The following is a 21,512-nucleotide window of genomic DNA, read 5'->3' as shown; positions in this document are numbered from 1 at the left end:
GGCGGCTCTGTAAGTACTGTGGAAGCTTTCTGTACGCTCACCTGTACCTGTAATGAGTTCCTAACTTCCTGGACTCTTTCCCCTCCCCTCTTTTCCCCTGGATAGGGCACAGCAGGCTGTTTGGGGTTTTCTGGCGCTGTGATCTTTTGCCTGTGCTCTAGCTTGTAGCGGAATTGAGCTTTTTTTTGACTAAAAGCAGTGCCATAAAGCAACGCTCGTCCCTGGGTACGTACTTCCGGTGCAAAGTGCGGTGTTGTTTTGGAGCGCGGTCTGATGCCTGTTGTCGTGGTTTAGGGTAAGAGTAGTAGTACTTCTCCTAATCCGGAGAAGAGGGCTCGGGGGAGGAAGGGCAAAGCTGGTTGAGAGGTGCCGGGTGCTTCCCCCTTAGCTGTAAAAGTCAAGTTCAAAGACTTGGTAAACCCACGCAAAAGGCAGCCTAAAGCTTGTTTTGCACTAGAATGGCTTATGTTGCCTGAAGGTATGATGGGGGCTCTTCTGTCGTCCGTTACTGTCTAGCTTGAAAAAAGCCTGCAGCTTTGCTCTGGGAAACGTCAGCTGCAGGCGGACAGAGAGCAACTTGAAGCGCAGTGGTTGAATTGCTCGGAACTGGCCAGCTGGTTTCTCTGGGTGGTTCTCTGCTCTCATTCCTTCCCTTCCCGCCCCCTCCCCTCTTTGTGCGTGGCTTTTAATTGTATTTTATTTTATTTCTGGTTTTGTACTTCCTTCTCCAGCTTCTTGGGCGTTTTAATGATTGTTGGCAAGAAGCGTGCCGCTCGCCTGGGCCTGACCAATGGATCCCGGGCGGTCGCGGATGAAGGGCCCGAGGGTGGGCGGGCGGTCGGTCGGTCGCGTACGTCTACGTATTCTGGGTGGCCGTCAGTCGGGCTGGCCGCCCGGCTAAGGCTTCTGCACCGCAAGAGTTGCTGCCTGCGTACAGACTGCCGCTGAATGGATTTCGCCTGTTGCCCGTCAGTCTAGCCGCTGTTGATGTCTAGTTTTTTGTGACGTGTGTCCGTGGAAGGTAACGAAAGCTTGGAGCAGCACTTGCACAATAAAGATTTACCGTGGGGATATCATCTCTGTCTTGTGCGTCTTGCTGGGGGCAGTGGTTCTGCGGGTTAAAATGGTGTCTCCCCGGCGCGCGAGCATGTGGAACGTTTGGAACGCTGTTAACAGACCGATTGATAGATGGTGATTTGCCCAGTCGTTTGAAGCGTGACGCTGGAACCGCTTGGCAGCCTCCTGCGTCTTGTAGGAAGCAAACTCTGAGCTTTTTGGAAGCGGTACGCAAACGGACATAGAGGCAGCGTAGGCTGCTGCTAAAGCTTTAGAAAAATACGGTATGTGAGGCTACGGGCACGCCATACAAGGGTGGTTTCGGCACAGCGCGCTGCGTTGGAAGCATCCAACTCCGGTTGGAGCACTTTATCAATGGCTGCGTGGTAAGGCCCCGTTGATATCCCTTTTCTGGTGAGGAGGGATATGGTCGGAGAGAGAAAAGGATGGGTCTGAATGGCAGCCGTGGCGCTTCCATAGCACAGTGGAATCTCTCTTTGCTCCCTTTGGGTCAGCTGCCCTGGCTCTGTCCCCTCCCAACCTCTTGCCCGCCCCCAGCTTACTGGCCTGCGGGGGGTGGGGAGCTTGGAGAGACAGCCTCCTTGCTGTGGGAGCACTGCTCAGCAGTAGCCAAAACACTGGTGTGTTACCAATGCCCTTCTAGCTACAAGTACAAAGCCCAGCACTGTGAGGGCTGCTATGGGGAAAGTTACCTCCATCCCAGGCAGACCCAAACGAAAACTTACATCACAGGGAGATGGCCAACTTCATCTTTCTTTAACAGCTGTTGAACAAGGGAGATGGGCACGGGAGGGAGGCAGGGCCATCCTTTGTTGCCTACCACTGAGAGGCTGCTGAGCCTGGAGACCCCTACAGGTTATCATCAGCTCCCGCTATTCCGTGTAGGGTCTGACGAGGCAACTGGGAACCCTCCGAAGAGACTAGGTGTCCCCCGGAGCAATGTTAAAAGAGGGTCAGGAGCACGGGTGGCGCTCTCCTCTGTCCTCCCCGTCAGAGGAAGGGGTCCAGGGAGGAGGAGGAGACGAATGGAACAGGTGAATGCCTGGCTGCGTAGCTGGTGCCATACTCAAGGTTTTGGCTTCTGTGATTGTGGATCTACCTTTGAGAAGCTGGGTCTGGTGGGAGCTGATGGGGTTCACCTGACCAAGCAGGGCAAGAGGGTCTTGGCCCTGGCAGCTGGCCAGACTGACAAGGAGGGCTTTAAACTCAACTCAGTGGGGGAAGGGGATGGAGTTTTGAGCAACAGAGAAGAGCCAGGGGCTGCTGATGTGTTAGGAAGCAACCTGAGAAATGCCGCAAAAGAATTGGGGCTTGGTCCTCCACAAAGGCGACACGCGGCCGAGAGAAAGCTACGGTCTACAATCAGACCTCCCTGGGAGGCCATAGTGCCTACAATTCCAGGGAACAGATCCCTTGTCAGTCCTCGGAGGGCCGCCCCCTTTGTGTATGACGCCCCTCAGAGGGGGGCCGCGGTAAAGGCCCGGGCCTAAGGAGCGCTTTAGTACCACCGCGGGACTGCTGTCCGCGACGCCAATTCTGTTACGAGCCAGGGCCGTAGCAGGTTTGTGATTCCCTCGGACTAAATTAAGGTGAAACACCACCAAAGGATCGATTTAACACTCAGCGCAACGACTTAACTTTGAAAACTTGGAAAGCATAAAGGGGTTGGTAGCCAGGGCTCTTACCAGAACATTTCTAAGAAGGAAAAGAGAAAAAGAGGGAAAGGGATAGCGCCGCCCTTGGATCCAGCGCCGACGGTGACGGGCGGCCGTGATGATCTTCCGGTGGGGGGCTCGCACGCGGCTCCCTGAGGCAGTGTCTTCTCTAGTCTGATCCCCGCCTCCAGTTATGCCCCTGGAAGACTGGTATGGTCTGGGTCCAGAGAGTTCTGAGTCCTCTGCGCAGGCGCGAAGCAGGCGCTGAACGTGAGGGGTGGTCGGAAGCCCCTTCCTCAGATGACTGCTGTGTGACCCCTTGCCATAGTGGGCAAGTCGTTAACAGGGACCTGTGGAGCTGCACATCCCCCGTGCGGCCTCCAGCTCCTGTGTTACCGGACTCCTACCGCACAGCACCCTGTGCGCCACAGCCACAACAATCTTGGAGACATCAACACGCATGAACTCTTTCAGGCCCTAACAGCGTGCAGCTTAGAAACGTCTGCAATGGAAGCGGGGCTTTCGGGGAACAATTTAGAGCAACTTGTGTTGGTTCTGCGAAATGTTCTGAGAAGCGAAGGCCTGCCCTGCCCTGGCCAAAGCGGTCATTTGACCGGAGGGAGCAGCCCCAAAAAGCCACAAGCACGCTTGGGGGGGGACTCGATGCGGTAATAAATAACAACAACCAGTACTTCTAGCTACAACAGCCTCTTCTGAGGCCTCGTTGCCCGCCCACAGGGTCGCAGCACTACACGGCACAGATCCCTCCGCAGACTCGCCCAACGTCTCCTCCCTTCTCTCCGCCTCCGCCCCCGCCCCCGCCCAGGTCGGATCCCTCCGCGCCGCGGGGGCACGCAAACTCCGCGAGCCCCGGTAAGCACCAGGTCGACGAGGGCGGACCCGCCAAGGGGGCGGGGACAAGCGAAAGCGACAGACGAGACAGCCAATCGAGACGCGGGCTGGGCCGGCGGCGATCTGGCGGCCCAATGGGCGCCGCGGAGGGCCTGGCCGAGTGGAGGAAGCGCGGGGGCGACGAGGGGCGTTGTCGTGGCTGACGAGAATATTGGGGCGCCGCTGCTGTCTTCGGAAAGATCGTCGGCAAGGCGCTTCCCCGCCAGCGTCATCTACGAGGACGAGGAGGTAGCCGCGGCTTTGCTCTGTGCGCGGTTCCCCTTCCCCCCGCGCTCGCAGGCACCCTGAGCCGAGGACCCGTTGCGCGGTGCCCGGGAGCGCGGCAGGGCGGGTGGCGGCGTTGCTGCGGGGGAGGGGGCGGGGCCTCTCTGCGTTGTGGCGCTCTCTGCTGCCCCGTCCCTAAAACATCGCGCTTCTTCGGTGCCCCCCTCCCCGGCTGCCGCGGCGCGTACTGGGTTGCCGGTGCTGTCCGGCTCGCCTCGGTTCCCAGCCCCGCCGTGTCGTGCGCGCGCGCGTGCGTAGAGGAGGGCCTCTGGCGGTAACGCGCTTGGTGGCAGCCGCAGGCGTCTGCCGCGTGACATCCCTTTGGCACTGCAAGTCGTGCAAAGTTTGCTGCCGAGGGATGGGAGTGGTCCTACCTCGTGTCGGATGATAGTCTTGAAACCTTAGGTCAAGCACACGCAGTCAACCTCCTCGGGGATTCCAGGTGTGTGTATGTAAGCAGCAAACGTCTGAGTAGTGGCCGTAGTGAGTTAGTCCTGCATAGGAGAAATGCAGGTCTTGCTGTGCCTCGTAATAGCATTATAGAGATGTTGCAGCTCCGCTGCGCTAGGCTTTGGTTCTGAGCCCCCAAACTGGATTATTAAAGCAAAGAGTTCCAGCTTTTCTTATTTTTCTTAAAGAAAATCTAGAAAGCGGTCATCCCGCAGGCTGCAAAAGCTTCCCAGACAGCCCTTGTTTCTGTGGTGAAGCGGGACCGTGATAACGGCATGCTTGCAAGGTCCACGGATGCTGGTGCGCCACAAGGCGCTAGGAACTAGAGCGAGCTGCTTAGACCGTGGGGGAAGAACGCAGCCGTGACCTACACGATGATGTTAACTTGAAGTTGGTATCCCGTGTAGCTTTTGTATTCAAATGCTGCAGACGAACAGTTAGGGCTGTCTTCTGCTCCTGAAGGTGGGGGTTATGTGCAGTATAGAAGGCAGACTCGTGCTATTGCGCTTGCGGGCTTCCTGTGATTCTGCTTTTGTTCAATGCTCGAGCTCCCTGTGCCGTGGAAAACGAATGGCCGCTGGTCTTCCACTTTGCTAAATTCTCTGCTGATTCAGCGAAGCCGTTTGTCTCCTGCCTCCGTGTGGACGGCGTCGAACGGAAAAACTGCTTGGGGAAACGATCAACCCAAATTAAAACCTACTGGAGGTCGCTGATCTGAAGTACTGGCCCGTCTCCTTGCCCCCATCGTCTCGCATGCTGAATCCCACTTCTGGAGGGGGCTCTGTAAACGCGTTGCGTCTTGCGTATAGAAAGTATTAACATCACGTAAGAAAAGTCAACGTTTCGGCTTGTGTTTGGGGTATCTGGTAATCTGCTTCTGTACGAGTTCAGTGGGGCAAATGGATTTGCTTAAGCTGTTACCTTTCTCTGAAGGCGGTTACGTTTGAACTGTTCGCTCTTCCTCCAGCGCCTTGCGTTCCATGATCTTTCGCCCCAAGCTCCGCCGCTTTTCCTAGTCGTGCCCGAGGAGCCAGTTGTTATCGGGTTATCTGAAGCAGAAGATTCCGGCGGCTCTGTAAGTACTGTGGAAGCTTTCTGTACGCTCACCTGTACCTGTAATGAGTTCCTAACTTCCTGGACTCTTTCCCCTCCCCTCTTTTCCCCTGGATAGGGCACAGCAGGCTGTTTGGGGTTTTCTGGCGCTGTGATCTTTTGCCTGTGCTCTAGCTTGTAGCGGAATTGAGCTTTTTTTTGACTAAAAGCAGTGCCATAAAGCAACGCTCGTCCCTGGGTACGTACTTCCGGTGCAAAGTGCGGTGTTGTTTTGGAGCGCGGTCTGATGCCTGTTGTCGTGGTTTAGGGTAAGAGTAGTAGTACTTCTCCTAATCCGGAGAAGAGGGCTCGGGGGAGGAAGGGCAAAGCTGGTTGAGAGGTGCCGGGTGCTTCCCCCTTAGCTGTAAAAGTCAAGTTCAAAGACTTGGTAAACCCACGCAAAAGGCAGCCTAAAGCTTGTTTTGCACTAGAATGGCTTATGTTGCCTGAAGGTATGATGGGGGCTCTTCTGTCGTCCGTTACTGTCTAGCTTGAAAAAAGCCTGCAGCTTTGCTCTGGGAAACGTCAGCTGCAGGCGGACAGAGAGCAACTTGAAGCGCAGTGGTTGAATTGCTCGGAACTGGCCAGCTGGTTTCTCTGGGTGGTTCTCTGCTCTCATTCCTTCCCTTCCCGCCCCCTCCCCTCTTTGTGCGTGGCTTTTAATTGTATTTTATTTTATTTCTGGTTTTGTACTTCCTTCTCCAGCTTCTTGGGCGTTTTAATGATTGTTGGCAAGAAGCGTGCCGCTCGCCTGGGCCTGACCAATGGATCCCGGGCGGTTGCGGATGAAGGGCCCGAGGGTGGGCGGGCGGTCGGTCGGTCGCGTACGTCTACGTATTCTGGGTGGCCGTCAGTCGGGCTGGCCGCCCGGCTAAGGCTTCTGCACCGCAAGAGTTGCTGCCTGCGTACAGACTGCCGCTGAATGGATTTCGCCTGTTGCCCGTCAGTCTAGCCGCTGTTGATGTCTAGTTTTTTGTGACGTGTGTCCGTGGAAGGTAACGAAAGCTTGGAGCAGCACTTGCACAATAAAGATTTACCGTGGGGATATCATCTCTGTCTTGTGCGTCTTGCTGGGGGCAGTGGTTCTGCGGGTTAAAATGGTGTCTCCCCGGCGCGCGAGCATGTGGAACGTTTGGAACGCTGTTAACAGACCGATTGATAGATGGTGATTTGCCCAGTCGTTTGAAGCGTGACGCTGGAACCGCTTGGCAGCCTCCTGCGTCTTGTAGGAAGCAAACTCTGAGCTTTTTGGAAGCGGTACGCAAACGGACATAGAGGCAGCGTAGGCTGCTGCTAAAGCTTTAGAAAAATACGGTATGTGAGGCTACGGGCACGCCATACAAGGGTGGTTTCGGCACAGCGCGCTGCGTTGGAAGCATCCAACTCCGGTTGGAGCACTTTATCAATGGCTGCGTGGTAAGGCCCCGTTGATATCCCTTTTCTGGTGAGGAGGGATATGGTCGGAGAGAGAAAAGGATGGGTCTGAATGGCAGCCGTGGCGCTTCCATAGCACAGTGGAATCTCTCTTTGCTCCCTTTGGGTCAGCTGCCCTGGCTCTGTCCCCTCCCAACCTCTTGCCCGCCCCCAGCTTACTGGCCTGCGGGGGGTGGGGAGCTTGGAGAGACAGCCTCCTTGCTGTGGGAGCACTGCTCAGCAGTAGCCAAAACACTGGTGTGTTACCAATGCCCTTCTAGCTACAAGTACAAAGCCCAGCACTGTGAGGGCTGCTATGGGGAAAGTTACCTCCATCCCAGGCAGACCCAAACGAAAACTTACATCACAGGGAGATGGCCAACTTCATCTTTCTTTAACAGCTGTTGAACAAGGGAGATGGGCACGGGAGGGAGGCAGGGCCATCCTTTGTTGCCTACCACTGAGAGGCTGCTGAGCCTGGAGACCCCTACAGGTTATCATCAGCTCCCGCTATTCCGTGTAGGGTCTGACGAGGCAACTGGGAACCCTCCGAAGAGACTAGGTGTCCCCCGGAGCAATGTTAAAAGAGGGTCAGGAGCACGGGTGGCGCTCTCCTCTGTCCTCCCCGTCAGAGGAAGGGGTCCAGGGAGGAGGAGGAGACGAATGGAACAGGTGAATGCCTGGCTGCGTAGCTGGTGCCATACTCAAGGTTTTGGCTTCTGTGATTGTGGATCTACCTTTGAGAAGCTGGGTCTGGTGGGAGCTGATGGGGTTCACCTGACCAAGCAGGGCAAGAGGGTCTTGGCCCTGGCAGCTGGCCAGACTGACAAGGAGGGCTTTAAACTCAACTCAGTGGGGGAAGGGGATGGAGTTTTGAGCAACAGAGAAGAGCCAGGGGCTGCTGATGTGTTAGGAAGCAACCTGAGAAATGCCGCAAAAGAATTGGGGCTTGGTCCTCCACAAAGGCGACACGCGGCCGAGAGAAAGCTACGGTCTACAATCAGACCTCCCTGGGAGGCCATAGTGCCTACAATTCCAGGGAACAGATCCCTTGTCAGTCCTCGGAGGGCCGCCCCCTTTGTGTATGACGCCCCTCAGAGGGGGGCCGCGGTAAAGGCCCGGGCCTAAGGAGCGCTTTAGTACCACCGCGGGACTGCTGTCCGCGACGCCAATTCTGTTACGAGCCAGGGCCGTAGCAGGTTTGTGATTCCCTCGGACTAAATTAAGGTGAAACACCACCAAAGGATCGATTTAACACTCAGCGCAACGACTTAACTTTGAAAACTTGGAAAGCATAAAGGGGTTGGTAGCCGGGGCTCTTACCAGAACATTTCTAAGAAGGAAAAGAGAAAAAGAGGGAAAGGGATAGCGCCGCCCTTGGATCCAGCGCCGACGGTGACGGGCGGCCGTGATGATCTTCCGGTGGGGGGCTCGCACGCGGCTCCCTGAGGCAGTGTCTTCTCTAGTCTGATCCCCGCCTCCAGTTATGCCCCTGGAAGACTGGTATGGTCTGGGTCCAGAGAGTTCTGAGTCCTCTGCGCAGGCGCGAAGCAGGCGCTGAACGTGAGGGGTGGTCGGAAGCCCCTTCCTCAGATGACTGCTGTGTGACCCCTTGCCATAGTGGGCAAGTCGTTAACAGGGACCTGTGGAGCTGCACATCCCCCGTGCGGCCTCCAGCTCCTGTGTTACCGGACTCCTACCGCACAGCACCCTGTGCGCCACAGCCACAACAATCTTGGAGACATCAACACGCATGAACTCTTTCAGGCCCTAACAGCGTGCAGCTTAGAAACGTCTGCAATGGAAGCGGGGCTTTCGGGGAACAATTTAGAGCAACTTGTGTTGGTTCTGCGAAATGTTCTGAGAAGCGAAGGCCTGCCCTGCCCTGGCCAAAGCGGTCATTTGACCGGAGGGAGCAGCCCCAAAAAGCCACAAGCACGCTTGGGGGGGGACTCGATGCGGTAATAAATAACAACAACCAGTACTTCTAGCTACAACAGCCTCTTCTGAGGCCTCGTTGCCCGCCCACAGGGTCGCAGCACTACACGGCACAGATCCCTCCGCAGACTCGCCCAACGTCTCCTCCCTTCTCTCCGCCTCCGCCCCCGCCCCCGCCCAGGTCGGATCCCTCCGCGCCGCGGGGGCACGCAAGCTCCGCGAGCCCCGGTAAGCACCAGGTCGACGAGGGCGGACCCGCCAAGGGGGCGGGGACAAGCGAAAGCGACAGACGAGACAGCCAATCGAGACGCGGGCTGGGCCGGCGGCGATCTGGCGGCCCAATGGGCGCCGCGGAGGGCCTGGCCGAGTGGAGGAAGCGCGGGGGCGACGAGGGGCGTTGTCGTGGCTGACGAGAATATTGGGGCGCCGCTGCTGTCTTCGGAAAGATCGTCGGCAAGGCGCTTCCCCGCCAGCGTCATCTACGAGGACGAGGAGGTAGCCGCGGCTTTGCTCTGTGCGCGGTTCCCCTTCCCCCCGCGCTCGCAGGCACCCTGAGCCGAGGACCCGTTGCGCGGTGCCCGGGAGCGCGGCAGGGCGGGTGGCGGCGTTGCTGCGGGGGAGGGGGCGGGGGGCGGGGCCTCTCTGCGTTGTGGCGCTCTCTGCTGCCCCGTCCCTAAAACATCGCGCTTCTTCGGTGCCCCCCTCCCCGGCTGCCGCGGCGCGTACTGGGTTGCCGGTGCTGTCCGGCTCGCCTCGGTTCCCAGCCCCGCCGTGTCGTGCGCGCGCGCGTGCGTAGAGGAGGGCCTCTGGCGGTAACGCGCTTGGTGGCAGCCGCAGGCGTCTGCCGCGTGACATCCCTTTGGCACTGCAAGTCGTGCAAAGTTTGCTGCCGAGGGATGGGAGTGGTCCTACCTCGTGTCGGATGATAGTCTTGAAACCTTAGGTCAAGCACACGCAGTCAACCTCCTCGGGGATTCCAGGTGTGTGTATGTAAGCAGCGAACGTCTGAGTAGTGGCCGTAGTGAGTTAGTCCTGCATAGGAGAAATGCAGGTCTTGCTGTGCCTCGTAATAGCATTATAGAGATGTCGCAGCTCCGCTGCGCTAGGCTTTGGTTCTGAGCCCCCAAACTGGATTATTAAAGCAAAGAGTTCCAGCTTTTCTTATTTTTCTTAAAGAAAATCTAGAAAGCGGTCATCCCGCAGGCTGCAAAAGCTTCCCAGACAGCCCTTGTTTCTGTGGTGAAGCGGGACCGTGATAACGGCATGCTTGCAAGGTCCACGGATGCTGGTGCGCCACAAGGCGCTAGGAACTAGAGCGAGCTGCTTAGACCGTGGGGGAAGAACGCAGCCGTGACCTACACGATGATGTTAACTTGAAGTTGGTATCCCGTGTAGCTTTTGTATTCAAATGCTGCAGACGAACAGTTAGGGCTGTCTTCTGCTCCTGAAGGTGGGGGTTATGTGCAGTATAGAAGGCAGACTCGTGCTATTGCGCTTGCGGGCTTCCTGTGATTCTGCTTTTGTTCAATGCTCGAGCTCCCTGTGCTGTGGAAAACAAATGGCCGCTGGTCTTCCACTTAGCTAAATTCTCTGCTGATTCAGCGAAGCCGTTTGTCTCCTGCCTCCGTGTGGACGGCGTCGAACGGAAAAACTGCTTGGGGAAACGATCAACCCAAATTAAAACCTACTGGAGGTCGCTGATCTGAAGTACTGGCCCGTCTCCTTGCCCCCATCGTCTCGCATGCTGAATCCCACTTCTGGAGGGGGCTCTGTAAACGCGTTGCGTCTTGCGTATAGAAAGTATTAACATCACGTAAGAAAAGTCAACGTTTCGGCTTGTGTTTGGGGTATCTGGTAATCTGCTTCTGTACGAGTTCAGTGGGGCAAATGGATTTGCTTAAGCTGTTACCTTTCTCTGAAGGCGGTTACGTTTGAACTGTTCGCTCTTCCTCCAGCGCCTTGCGTTCCATGATCTTTCGCCCCAAGCTCCGCCGCTTTTCCTAGTCGTGCCCGAGGAGCCAGTTGTTATCGGGTTATCTGAAGCAGAAGATTCCGGCGGCTCTGTAAGTACTGTGGAAGCTTTCTGTACGCTCACCTGTACCTGTAATGAGTTCCTAACTTCCTGGACTCTTTCCCCTCCCCTCTTTTCCCCTGGATAGGGCACAGCAGGCTGTTTGGGGTTTTCTGGCGCTGTGATCTTTTGCCTGCGCTCTAGCTTGTAGCGGAATTGAGCTTTTTTTTCACTAAAAGCAGTGCCATAAAGCAACGCTCGTCCCTGGGTACGTACTTCCGGTGCAAAGTGCGGTGTTGTTTTGGAGCGCGGTCTGATGCCTGTTGTCGTGGTTTAGGGTAAGAGTAGTAGTACTTCTCCTAATCCGGAGAAGAGGGCTCGGGGGAGGAAGGGCAAAGCTGGTTGAGAGGTGCCGGGTGCTTCCCCCTTAGCTGTAAAAGTCAAGTTCAAAGACTTGGTAAACCCACGCAAAAGGCAGCCTAAAGCTTGTTTTGCACTAGAATGGCTTATGTTGCCTGAAGGTATGATGGGGGCTCTTCTGTCGTCCGTTACTGTCTAGCTTGAAAAAAGCCTGCAGCTTTGCTCTGGGAAACGTCAGCTGCAGGCGGACAGAGAGCAACTTGAAGCGCAGTGGTTGAATTGCTCGGAACTGGCCAGCTGGTTTCTCTGGGTGGTTCTCTGCTCTCATTCCTTCCCTTCCCGCCCCCTCCCCTCTTTGTGCGTGGCTTTTAATTGTATTTTATTTTATTTCTGGTTTTGTACTTCCTTCTCCAGCTTCTTGGGCGTTTTAATGATTGTTGGCAAGAAGCGTGCCGCTCGCCTGGGCCTGACCAATGGATCCCGGGCGGTTGCGGATGAAGGGCCCGAGGGTGGGCGGGCGGTCGGTCGGTCGCGTACGTCTACGTATTCTGGGTGGCCGTCAGTCGGGCTGGCCGCCCGGCTAAGGCTTCTGCACCGCAAGAGTTGCTGCCTGCGTACAGACTGCCGCTGAATGGATTTCGCCTGTTGCCCGTCAGTCTAGCCGCTGTTGATGTCTAGTTTTTTGTGACGTGTGTCCGTGGAAGGTAACGAAAGCTTGGAGCAGCACTTGCACAATAAAGATTTACCGTGGGGATATCATCTCTGTCTTGTGCGTCTTGCTGGGGGCAGTGGTTCTGCGGGTTAAAATGGTGTCTCCCCGGCGCGCGAGCATGTGGAACGTTTGGAACGCTGTTAACAGACCGATTGATAGATGGTGATTTGCCCAGTCGTTTGAAGCGTGACGCTGGAACCGCTTGGCAGCCTCCTGCGTCTTGTAGGAAGCAAACTCTGAGCTTTTTGGAAGCGGTACGCAAACGGACATAGAGGCAGCGTAGGCTGCTGCTAAAGCTTTAGAAAAATACGGTATGTGAGGCTACGGGCACGCCATACAAGGGTGGTTTCGGCACAGCGCGCTGCGTTGGAAGCATCCAACTCCGGTTGGAGCACTTTATCAATGGCTGCGTGGTAAGGCCCCGTTGATATCCCTTTTCTGGTGAGGAGGGATATGGTCGGAGAGAGAAAAGGATGGGTCTGAATGGCAGCCGTGGCGCTTCCATAGCACAGTGGAATCTCTCTTTGCTCCCTTTGGGTCAGCTGCCCTGGCTCTGTCCCCTCCCAACCTCTTGCCCGCCCCCAGCTTACTGGCCTGCGGGGGGTGGGGAGCTTGGAGAGACAGCCTCCTTGCTGTGGGAGCACTGCTCAGCAGTAGCCAAAACACTGGTGTGTTACCAATGCCCTTCTAGCTACAAGTACAAAGCCCAGCACTGTGAGGGCTGCTATGGGGAAAGTTACCTCCATCCCAGGCAGACCCAAACGAAAACTTACATCACAGGGAGATGGCCAACTTCATCTTTCTTTAACAGCTGTTGAACAAGGGAGATGGGCACGGGAGGGAGGCAGGGCCATCCTTTGTTGCCTACCACTGAGAGGCTGCTGAGCCTGGAGACCCCTACAGGTTATCATCAGCTCCCGCTATTCCGTGTAGGGTCTGACGAGGCAACTGGGAACCCTCCGAAGAGACTAGGTGTCCCCCGGAGCAATGTTAAAAGAGGGTCAGGAGCACGGGTGGCGCTCTCCTCTGTCCTCCCCGTCAGAGGAAGGGGTCCAGGGAGGAGGAGGAGACGAATGGAACAGGTGAATGCCTGGCTGCGTAGCTGGTGCCATACTCAAGGTTTTGGCTTCTGTGATTGTGGATCTACCTTTGAGAAGCTGGGTCTGGTGGGAGCTGATGGGGTTCACCTGACCAAGCAGGGCAAGAGGGTCTTGGCCCTGGCAGCTGGTCAGACTGACAAGGAGGGCTTTAAACTCAACTCAGTGGGGGAAGGGGATGGAGTTTTGAGCAACAGAGAAGAGCCAGGGGCTGCTGATGTGTTAGGAAGCAACCTGAGAAATGCCGCAAAAGAATTGGGGCTTGGTCCTCCACAAAGGCGACACGCGGCCGAGAGAAAGCTACGGTCTACAATCAGACCTCCCTGGGAGGCCATAGTGCCTACAATTCCAGGGAACAGATCCCTTGTCAGTCCTCGGAGGGCCGCCCCCTTTGTGTATGACGCCCCTCAGAGGGGGGCCGCGGTAAAGGCCCGGGCCTAAGGAGCGCTTTAGTACCACCGCGGGACTGCTGTCCGCGACGCCAATTCTGTTACGAGCCAGGGCCGTAGCAGGTTTGTGATTCCCTCGGACTAAATTAAGGTGAAACACCACCAAAGGATCGATTTAACACTCAGCGCAACGACTTAACTTTGAAAACTTGGAAAGCATAAAGGGGTTGGTAGCCGGGGCTCTTACCAGAACATTTCTAAGAAGGAAAAGAGAAAAAGAGGGAAAGGGATAGCGCCGCCCTTGGATCCAGCGCCGACGGTGACGGGCGGCCGTGATGATCTTCCGGTGGGGGGCTCGCACGCGGCTCCCTGAGGCAGTGTCTTCTCTAGTCTGATCCCCGCCTCCAGTTATGCCCCTGGAAGACTGGTATGGTCTGGGTCCAGAGAGTTCTGAGTCCTCTGCGCAGGCGCGAAGCAGGCGCTGAACGTGAGGGGTGGTCGGAAGCCCCTTCCTCAGATGACTGCTGTGTGACCCCTTGCCATAGTGGGCAAGTCGTTAACAGGGACCTGTGGAGCTGCACATCCCCCGTGCGGCCTCCAGCTCCTGTGTTACCGGACTCCTACCGCACAGCACCCTGTGCGCCACAGCCACAACAATCTTGGAGACATCAACACGCATGAACTCTTTCAGGCCCTAACAGCGTGCAGCTTAGAAACGTCTGCAATGGAAGCGGGGCTTTCGGGGAACAATTTAGAGCAACTTGTGTTGGTTCTGCGAAATGTTCTGAGAAGCGAAGGCCTGCCCTGCCCTGGCCAAAGCGGTCATTTGACCGGAGGGAGCAGCCCCAAAAAGCCACAAGCACGCTTGGGGGGGGACTCGATGCGGTAATAAATAACAACAACCAGTACTTCTAGCTACAACAGCCTCTTCTGAGGCCTCGTTGCCCGCCCACAGGGTCGCAGCACTACACGGCACAGATCCCTCCGCAGACTCGCCCAACGTCTCCTCCCTTCTCTCCGCCTCCGCCCCCGCCCCCGCCCAGGTCGGATCCCTCCGCGCCGCGGGGGCACGCAAGCTCCGCGAGCCCCGGTAAGCACCAGGTCGACGAGGGCGGACCCGCCAAGGGGGCGGGGACAAGCGAAAGCGACAGACGAGACAGCCAATCGAGACGCGGGCTGGGCCGGCGGCGATCTGGCGGCCCAATGGGCGCCGCGGAGGGCCTGGCCGAGTGGAGGAAGCGCGGGGGCGACGAGGGGCGTTGTCGTGGCTGACGAGAATATTGGGGCGCCGCTGCTGTCTTCGGAAAGATCGTCGGCAAGGCGCTTCCCCGCCAGCGTCATCTACGAGGACGAGGAGGTAGCCGCGGCTTTGCTCTGTGCGCGGTTCCCCTTCCCCCCGCGCTCGCAGGCACCCTGAGCCGAGGACCCGTTGCGCGGTGCCCGGGAGCGCGGCAGGGCGGGTGGCGGCGTTGCTGCGGGGGAGGGGGCGGGGGGCGGGGCCTCTCTGCGTTGTGGCGCTCTCTGCTGCCCCGTCCCTAAAACATCGCGCTTCTTCGGTGCCCCCCTCCCCGGCTGCCGCGGCGCGTACTGGGTTGCCGGTGCTGTCCGGCTCGCCTCGGTTCCCAGCCCCGCCGTGTCGTGCGCGCGCGCGTGCGTAGAGGAGGGCCTCTGGCGGTAACGCGCTTGGTGGCAGCCGCAGGCGTCTGCCGCGTGACATCCCTTTGGCACTGCAAGTCGTGCAAAGTTTGCTGCCGAGGGATGGGAGTGGTCCTACCTCGTGTCGGATGATAGTCTTGAAACCTTAGGTCAAGCACACGCAGTCAACCTCCTCGGGGATTCCAGGTGTGTGTATGTAAGCAGCAAACGTCTGAGTAGTGGCCGTAGTGAGTTAGTCCTGCATAGGAGAAATGCAGGTCTTGCTGTGCCTCGTAATAGCATTATAGAGATGTCGCAGCTCCGCTGCGCTAGGCTTTGGTTCTGAGCCCCCAAACTGGATTATTAAAGCAAAGAGTTCCAGCTTTTCTTATTTTTCTTAAAGAAAATCTAGAAAGCGGTCATCCCGCAGGCTGCAAAAGCTTCCCAGACAGCCCTTGTTTCTGTGGTGAAGCGGGACCGTGATAACGGCATGCTTGCAAGGTCCACGGATGCTGGTGCGCCACAAGGCGCTAGGAACTAGAGCGAGCTGCTTAGACCGTGGGGGAAGAACGCAGCCGTGACCTACACGATGATGTTAACTTGAAGTTGGTATCCCGTGTAGCTTTTGTATTCAAATGCTGCAGACGAACAGTTAGGGCTGTCTTCTGCTCCTGAAGGTGGGGGTTATGTGCAGTATAGAAGGCAGACTCGTGCTATTGCGCTTGCGGGCTTCCTGTGATTCTGCTTTTGTTCAATGCTCGAGCTCCCTGTGCCGTGGAAAACGAATGGCCGCTGGTCTTCCACTTAGCTAAATTCTCTGCTGATTCAGCGAAGCCGTTTGTCTCCTGCCTCCGTGTGGACGGCGTCGAACGGAAAAACTGCTTGGGGAAACGATCAACCCAAATTAAAACCTACTGGAGGTCGCTGATCTGAAGTACTGGCCCGTCTCCTTGCCCCCATCGTCTCGCATGCTGAATCCCACTTCTGGAGGGGGCTCTGTAAACGCGTTGCGTCTTGCGTATAGAAAGTATTAACATCACGTAAGAAAAGTCAACGTTTCGGCTTGTGTTTGGGGTATCTGGTAATCTGCTTCTGTACGAGTTCAGTGGGGCAAATGGATTTGCTTAAGCCGTTACCTTTCTCTGAAGGCGGTTACGTTTGAACTGTTCGCTCTTCCTCCAGCGCCTTGCGTTCCATGATCTTTCGCCCCAAGCTCCGCCGCTTTTCCTAGTCGTGCCCGAGGAGCCAGTTGTTATCGGGTTATCTGAAGCAGAAGATTCCGGCGGCTCTGTAAGTACTGTGGAAGCTTTCTGTACGCTCACCTGTACCTGTAATGAGTTCCTAACTTCCTGGACTCTTTCCCCTCCCCTCTTTTCCCCTGGATAGGGCACAGCAGGCTGTTTGGGGTTTTCTGGCGCTGTGATCTTTTGCCTGCGCTCTAGCTTGTAGCGGAATTGAGCTTTTTTTTCACTAAAAGCAGTGCCATAAAGCAACGCTCGTCCCTGGGTACGTACTTCCGGTGCAAAGTGCGGTGTTGTTTTGGAGCGCGGTCTGATGCCTGTTGTCGTGGTTTAGGGTAAGAGTAGTAGTACTTCTCCTAATCCGGAGAAGAGGGCTCGGGGGAGGAAGGGCAAAGCTGGTTGAGAGGTGCCGGGTGCTTCCCCCTTAGCTGTAAAAGTCAAGTTCAAAGACTTGGTAAACCCACGCAAAAGGCAGCCTAAAGCTTGTTTTGCACTAGAATGGCTTATGTTGCCTGAAGGTATGATGGGGGCTCTTCTGTCGTCCGTTACTGTCTAGCTTGAAAAAAGCCTGCAGCTTTGCTCTGGGAAACGTCAGCTGCAGGCGGACAGAGAGCAACTTGAAGCGCAGTGGTTGAATTGCTCGGAACTGGCCAGCTGGTTTCTCTGGGTGGTTCTCTGCTCTCATTCCTTCCCTTCCCGCCCCCTCCCCTCTTTGTGCGTGGCTTTTAATTGTATTTTATTTTATTTCTGGTTTTGTACTTCCTTCTCCAGCTTCTTGGGCGTTTTAATGATTGTTGGCAAGAAGCGTGCCGCTCGCCTGGGCCTGACCAATGGATCCCGGGCGGTTGCGGATGAAGGGCCCGAGGGTGGGCGGGCGGTCGGTCGGTCGCGTACGTCTACGTATTCTGGGTGGCCGTCAGTCGGGCTGGCCGCCCGGCTAAGGCTTCTGCACCGCAAGAGTTGCTGCCTGCGTACAGACTGCCGCTGAATGGATTTCGCCTGTTGCCCGTCAGTCTAGCCGCTGTTGATGTCTAGTTTTTTGTGACGTGTGTCCGTGGAAGGTAACGAAAGCTTGGAGCAGCACTTGCACAATAAAGATTTACCGTGGGGATATCATCTCTGTCTTGTGCGTCTTGCTGGGGGCAGTGGTTCTGCGGGTTAAAATGGTGTCTCCCCGGCGCGCGAGCATGTGGAACGTTTGGAACGCTGTTAACAGACCGATTGATAGATGGTGATTTGCCCAGTCGTTTGAAGCGTGACGCTGGAACCGCTTGGCAGCCTCCTGCGTCTTGTAGGAAGCAAACTCTGAGCTTTTTGGAAGCGGTATGCAAACGGACATAGAGGCAGCGTAGGCTGCTGCTAAAGCTTTAGAAAAATACGGTATGTGAGGCTACGGGCACGCCATACAAGGGTGGTTTCGGCACAGCGCGCTGCGTTGGAAGCATCCAACTCCGGTTGGAGCACTTTATCAATGGCTGCGTGGTAAGGCCCCGTTGATATCCCTTTTCTGGTGAGGAGGGATATGGTCGGAGAGAGAAAAGGATGGGTCTGAATGGCAGCCGTGGCGCTTCCATAGCACAGTGGAATCTCTCTTTGCTCCCTTTGGGTCAGCTGCCCTGGCTCTGTCCCCTCCCAACCTCTTGCCCGCCCCCAGCTTACTGGCCTGCGGGGGGTGGGGAGCTTGGAGAGACAGCCTCCTTGCTGTGGGAGCACTGCTCAGCAGTAGCCAAAACACTGATGTTTTTGCTTACTGGTATCTGTTAATCTGCTTCTGTACGAATTCAGTGGGGCATATGGATTTGTTTAAGCTATTACATTTTTCCTTATCACACTTCAAACTGCTATCAACTCGCCCACACCTCCGAGGCCTGAAGTTAATTTTCACTTTTGTTTGCGAATCTTGGATTTGCTCATAAGTCATGCCAAGACATATTCAAAGGAGTAGGCACATCTCTAAAAGTTATCTTCTTATTTCCATGTTCCGGGAAATGGGTACATACTCAGCAATTCATTTGATTAGCTATTTTCATAGCTTGTTCTACCAATTTTAGATGTAAATTTTCATTCCAAGAATCAGAGAGTCTTTCCTGGTTCCCTTTGGTTGTCTGACTCGGACAAATGATAAAAGGCAACCACCATATTTCTCTCATCATTGGGTTTTAGAAAAGTAGTATTCTTGTGTAAATACCATAGAAACAGTACTGATATTATCCCTACAAAACAATACAAGAAAATTTCTCCCTGTATACAATCTAAATGGAAAATTGATTCAATATTAGTGCAAGTACACTTCATTTATCTCTGTGTATTTTTAACTTCAAAGGTTGAACTTGTTCAACTTTCCATGTCACTGGAGGGGTCACCTTAACTCTGGTGTAGTGGATCCATAAATCAATTCCCTGAAGTTTTACAGCAGTATTTGTTGTCAGTAATACAAGGTAAGGTTCCTTCCACTTTTCTGTCAGTGGCTTCTCTTTTCAGGTTCGTAAATACACCTGGTCTCCTGGCTTAAATGAATGCACAGGTGAATCCAAAGGCACAGGAGCTCTCAGTTGGATATATCTGTGGAGAGAGGTGAGAACTCTTGCCAAAGACAAGAGGTAATCACTCAAAATCTGATTGCCCTTAGATGTGTTTGGGATTCTTTCCCTGTTAAATTTACAGTGTAAGGTTTTCCATATAACATTTCAAATGGACTAACTCCTTCTCTAACCATAGCGGTTACTCTAATTCTTAATAGTGTTAAAGGTAAAATCTCTTTCCATTTCATCTGGGTTTCTTGATGCAATTTTCCGAGTCTATTGTCTGATTCATCTTTTCTACTTTTCCACTAGATTGCAGCTTTCATGGGGTATGTAAATCCCACCTAAATTGTAAAAATCTTGACACTCCCTGAACTATCTCTGTAACAAAATGAGGTCCTCTATCTGAAGTGAACCCTTCTGGTTCCCCAAATCTTGGTATGATTTCTTTTAATAGACTCTTTACCACTTCTTTCACTTTATTGGTGTGACATGGGAAAGCCTCAGACCATTCTGGAAAAAGTAACAACAATTACAAATAAATATTTATATCCATTACAATTAGGTAATTCGGAAAAATCAAATTACCAGTATTCCCGAGGCACGATATCTCTCTTTACCTCTCCGGGAGGGGGTCTCCTTTGGATCTTAGGATTATTTTTGATACAAGTTTAACATCGTTGCATAATACTTTAAGGAATCAGTACCATATTGATTCCTACAGCATACCTCTTTATTGCTTCAATTAGAGCTTCATTTCCCATATGTGTGCTCTTTACTCTTATGGGTTCACTCCATTAACTCCTTCATTATTTGCAGAGTTACAACACATTGTCCAATTGGAGTTACCCACCATTCTTCAGCAGTCTTTGTGCATTTTAATAATTCAGACAACTAATTTTCTTTTTCTGTGTACTTAGGGGTGTCAATTTTTAAAGTTCTTTCTGGGACTAAGGCTGCTGCAGTTGTTGACAGAGTAATTCTTTTTGCAGCCTCGTCTGCTTTTCTATTTCCTCTAATTACATCAGTTTGTCCAGATTGATATGACTTGCAGTGTATCACTGCTATTTCTTTAGGTTTATTAACTGCCTCAAGTAATTCCATAATCTCTTTTCTGTATTTTATAGGATTCCCTTGTGAAGATAACAATCCTCTTTCTTTCCAAATTGCACCATGAGCTTCTGTAGGTATGTAGGGGACAAAAGAAAGTCCGAGGAGAATGTAGGCCCCCTCTGGAAGGAAACCAGTGTCCTGGTTACCCGGGACATGGAGAAGGCTGAGGTACTCAATGACTTTTTTGCCTCAGCCTTCACTGATAAGGGCTCTTGTCCTGCCACCCAAGTTGTAGAAGGAACAAGCAGGGACTGTGAGGATGAAGAACCGCCCACTGTACTCAAAGAGCAGGTTCAGGAACATCTGAGGAACCTGAAGGTGCACAAGTCTATGGGACCTGATGAGATCCATCTGTGGGTCCTGAGGGAACTGGCAGATGAAGTTGCCAAGCCACTGGCTATTGTATTTGAGAAGTCGTGGTGGTCTGGTGCGGTCCCCGATGACTGGAAGAGAGGGAACATAACCCCAATTTTTAAAAAGGGGAACAAGGAAGACCCGGGTAACTACAGGCCGGTCAGCCTCACCTCTGTGCCTGGCAAGGTCATGGAGCAGATTCTCCTGGAAACCATGCTAAGGCACATGGAGAGCAAGGAGGTGGTTGGTGACAACTAACGTGGCTTCACCAAGGGCAGATCGTGCTTGACCAATTTGGTGGCCTTCTATGACGGGGTGACAGCATTGGTGGACAAGGGACGAGCAGCGGATATCATCTACCTGGACTTGTGCAAGGCATTTGACACTGTCCCACATGACATCCTTCTCTCAAAACTGGAGAAGCATGGGTTTGATGGACGGACCACTCGGTGGATAAGGAATTGGCTGGATGGCTGCACTCAGAGAGTGGTGGTCAATGGCTCGATCTCCAAGTGGAGACTGGTCACAAGTGGCATCCCTCAGGGGTCCGCGTTGGGCCCGGTCCTGTTCAACATCTTTGTCGGCGACATGGACAGTGGGATAGGGTGCCCCATCAGCAAGTTTGCTGATGACACCAAGCTGTGTGGAGCTGTCAACACGCTGGAAAGGAGGGATGCCATCCAGAGGGACCTTGACAGGCTGGAGAGGTGGGCCCGTGCCAACCTCATGAAGTTCAACCAGGCCAAGTGCAAGGTCCTGCACCTGGGTCATGGCAATCCCAGGCACAAATACAGGCTGGGCGGAGAATGGATGGAGAGCAGCCCTGAGGAGAAGGACTTGGGAGTGCTGGTGGACGAGAAGCTCAACATGAGCAGGCAATGCGCCCTTGGGGCCCAGAAGGCCAACCGCATCCTGGGCTGCATCAAGAGGAGTGTGGCCAGCAGGTCGAGGGAGGTGATTCTGCCCCTCTACTCTGCCCTGGTGAGACCCCACCTGGAGTACTGTGTCCAGTTCTGGAGCCCCCAACATCAGAAGGACATGGACCAGTTGGAGAGGGTCCAGAGGAGGGCCATGAAGATGATAAAAGGGCTGGAGCACCTCTCCTATGAGGACAGGCTGAGAGAGTTGGGGCTGTTCAGCCTGGAGAAGAGGAGGCTCTGGGGAGACCCGATAGTGGTCTTCCAGTACCTCAAGGGGGCCTACAAGAAAGATGGGGAGAGGCTGTTTAGTAGGGCCTGTTGTGATAGGACAAGGGGTAATGGTTTTAAAATAGAGGG

The 21,512-nt window shown here is 54.6% G+C and overlaps 1 protein-coding gene across 1 annotated transcript; it reads left to right on the top strand.

The window, feature by feature from the left end:
- Positions 1 to 13,799: 13,799 nt before the first annotated feature.
- Positions 13,800 to 17,208, top strand: LOC147596560 (adenosine 5'-monophosphoramidase HINT2-like). The gene is given in 5 exon segments (XM_086769410.1): positions 13,800 to 13,857; positions 14,414 to 14,727; positions 16,188 to 16,288; positions 17,012 to 17,114; positions 17,116 to 17,208. Coding segments are annotated over 5 exon segments (648 nt in total). The 3' UTR covers positions 17,188 to 17,208.
- Positions 17,209 to 21,512: the final 4,304 nt, after the last annotated feature.

The sequence above is a fragment of the Chlamydotis macqueenii genome, chromosome W (assembly GCF_036417535.1).
Source record: "Chlamydotis macqueenii isolate bChlMac1 chromosome W, bChlMac1.mat, whole genome shotgun sequence".
In the NCBI taxonomy this organism is placed as follows: Eukaryota; Metazoa; Chordata; class Aves; order Otidiformes; family Otididae; genus Chlamydotis; species Chlamydotis macqueenii.
This window is presented reverse-complemented; position numbering and strand designations above follow the sequence as displayed.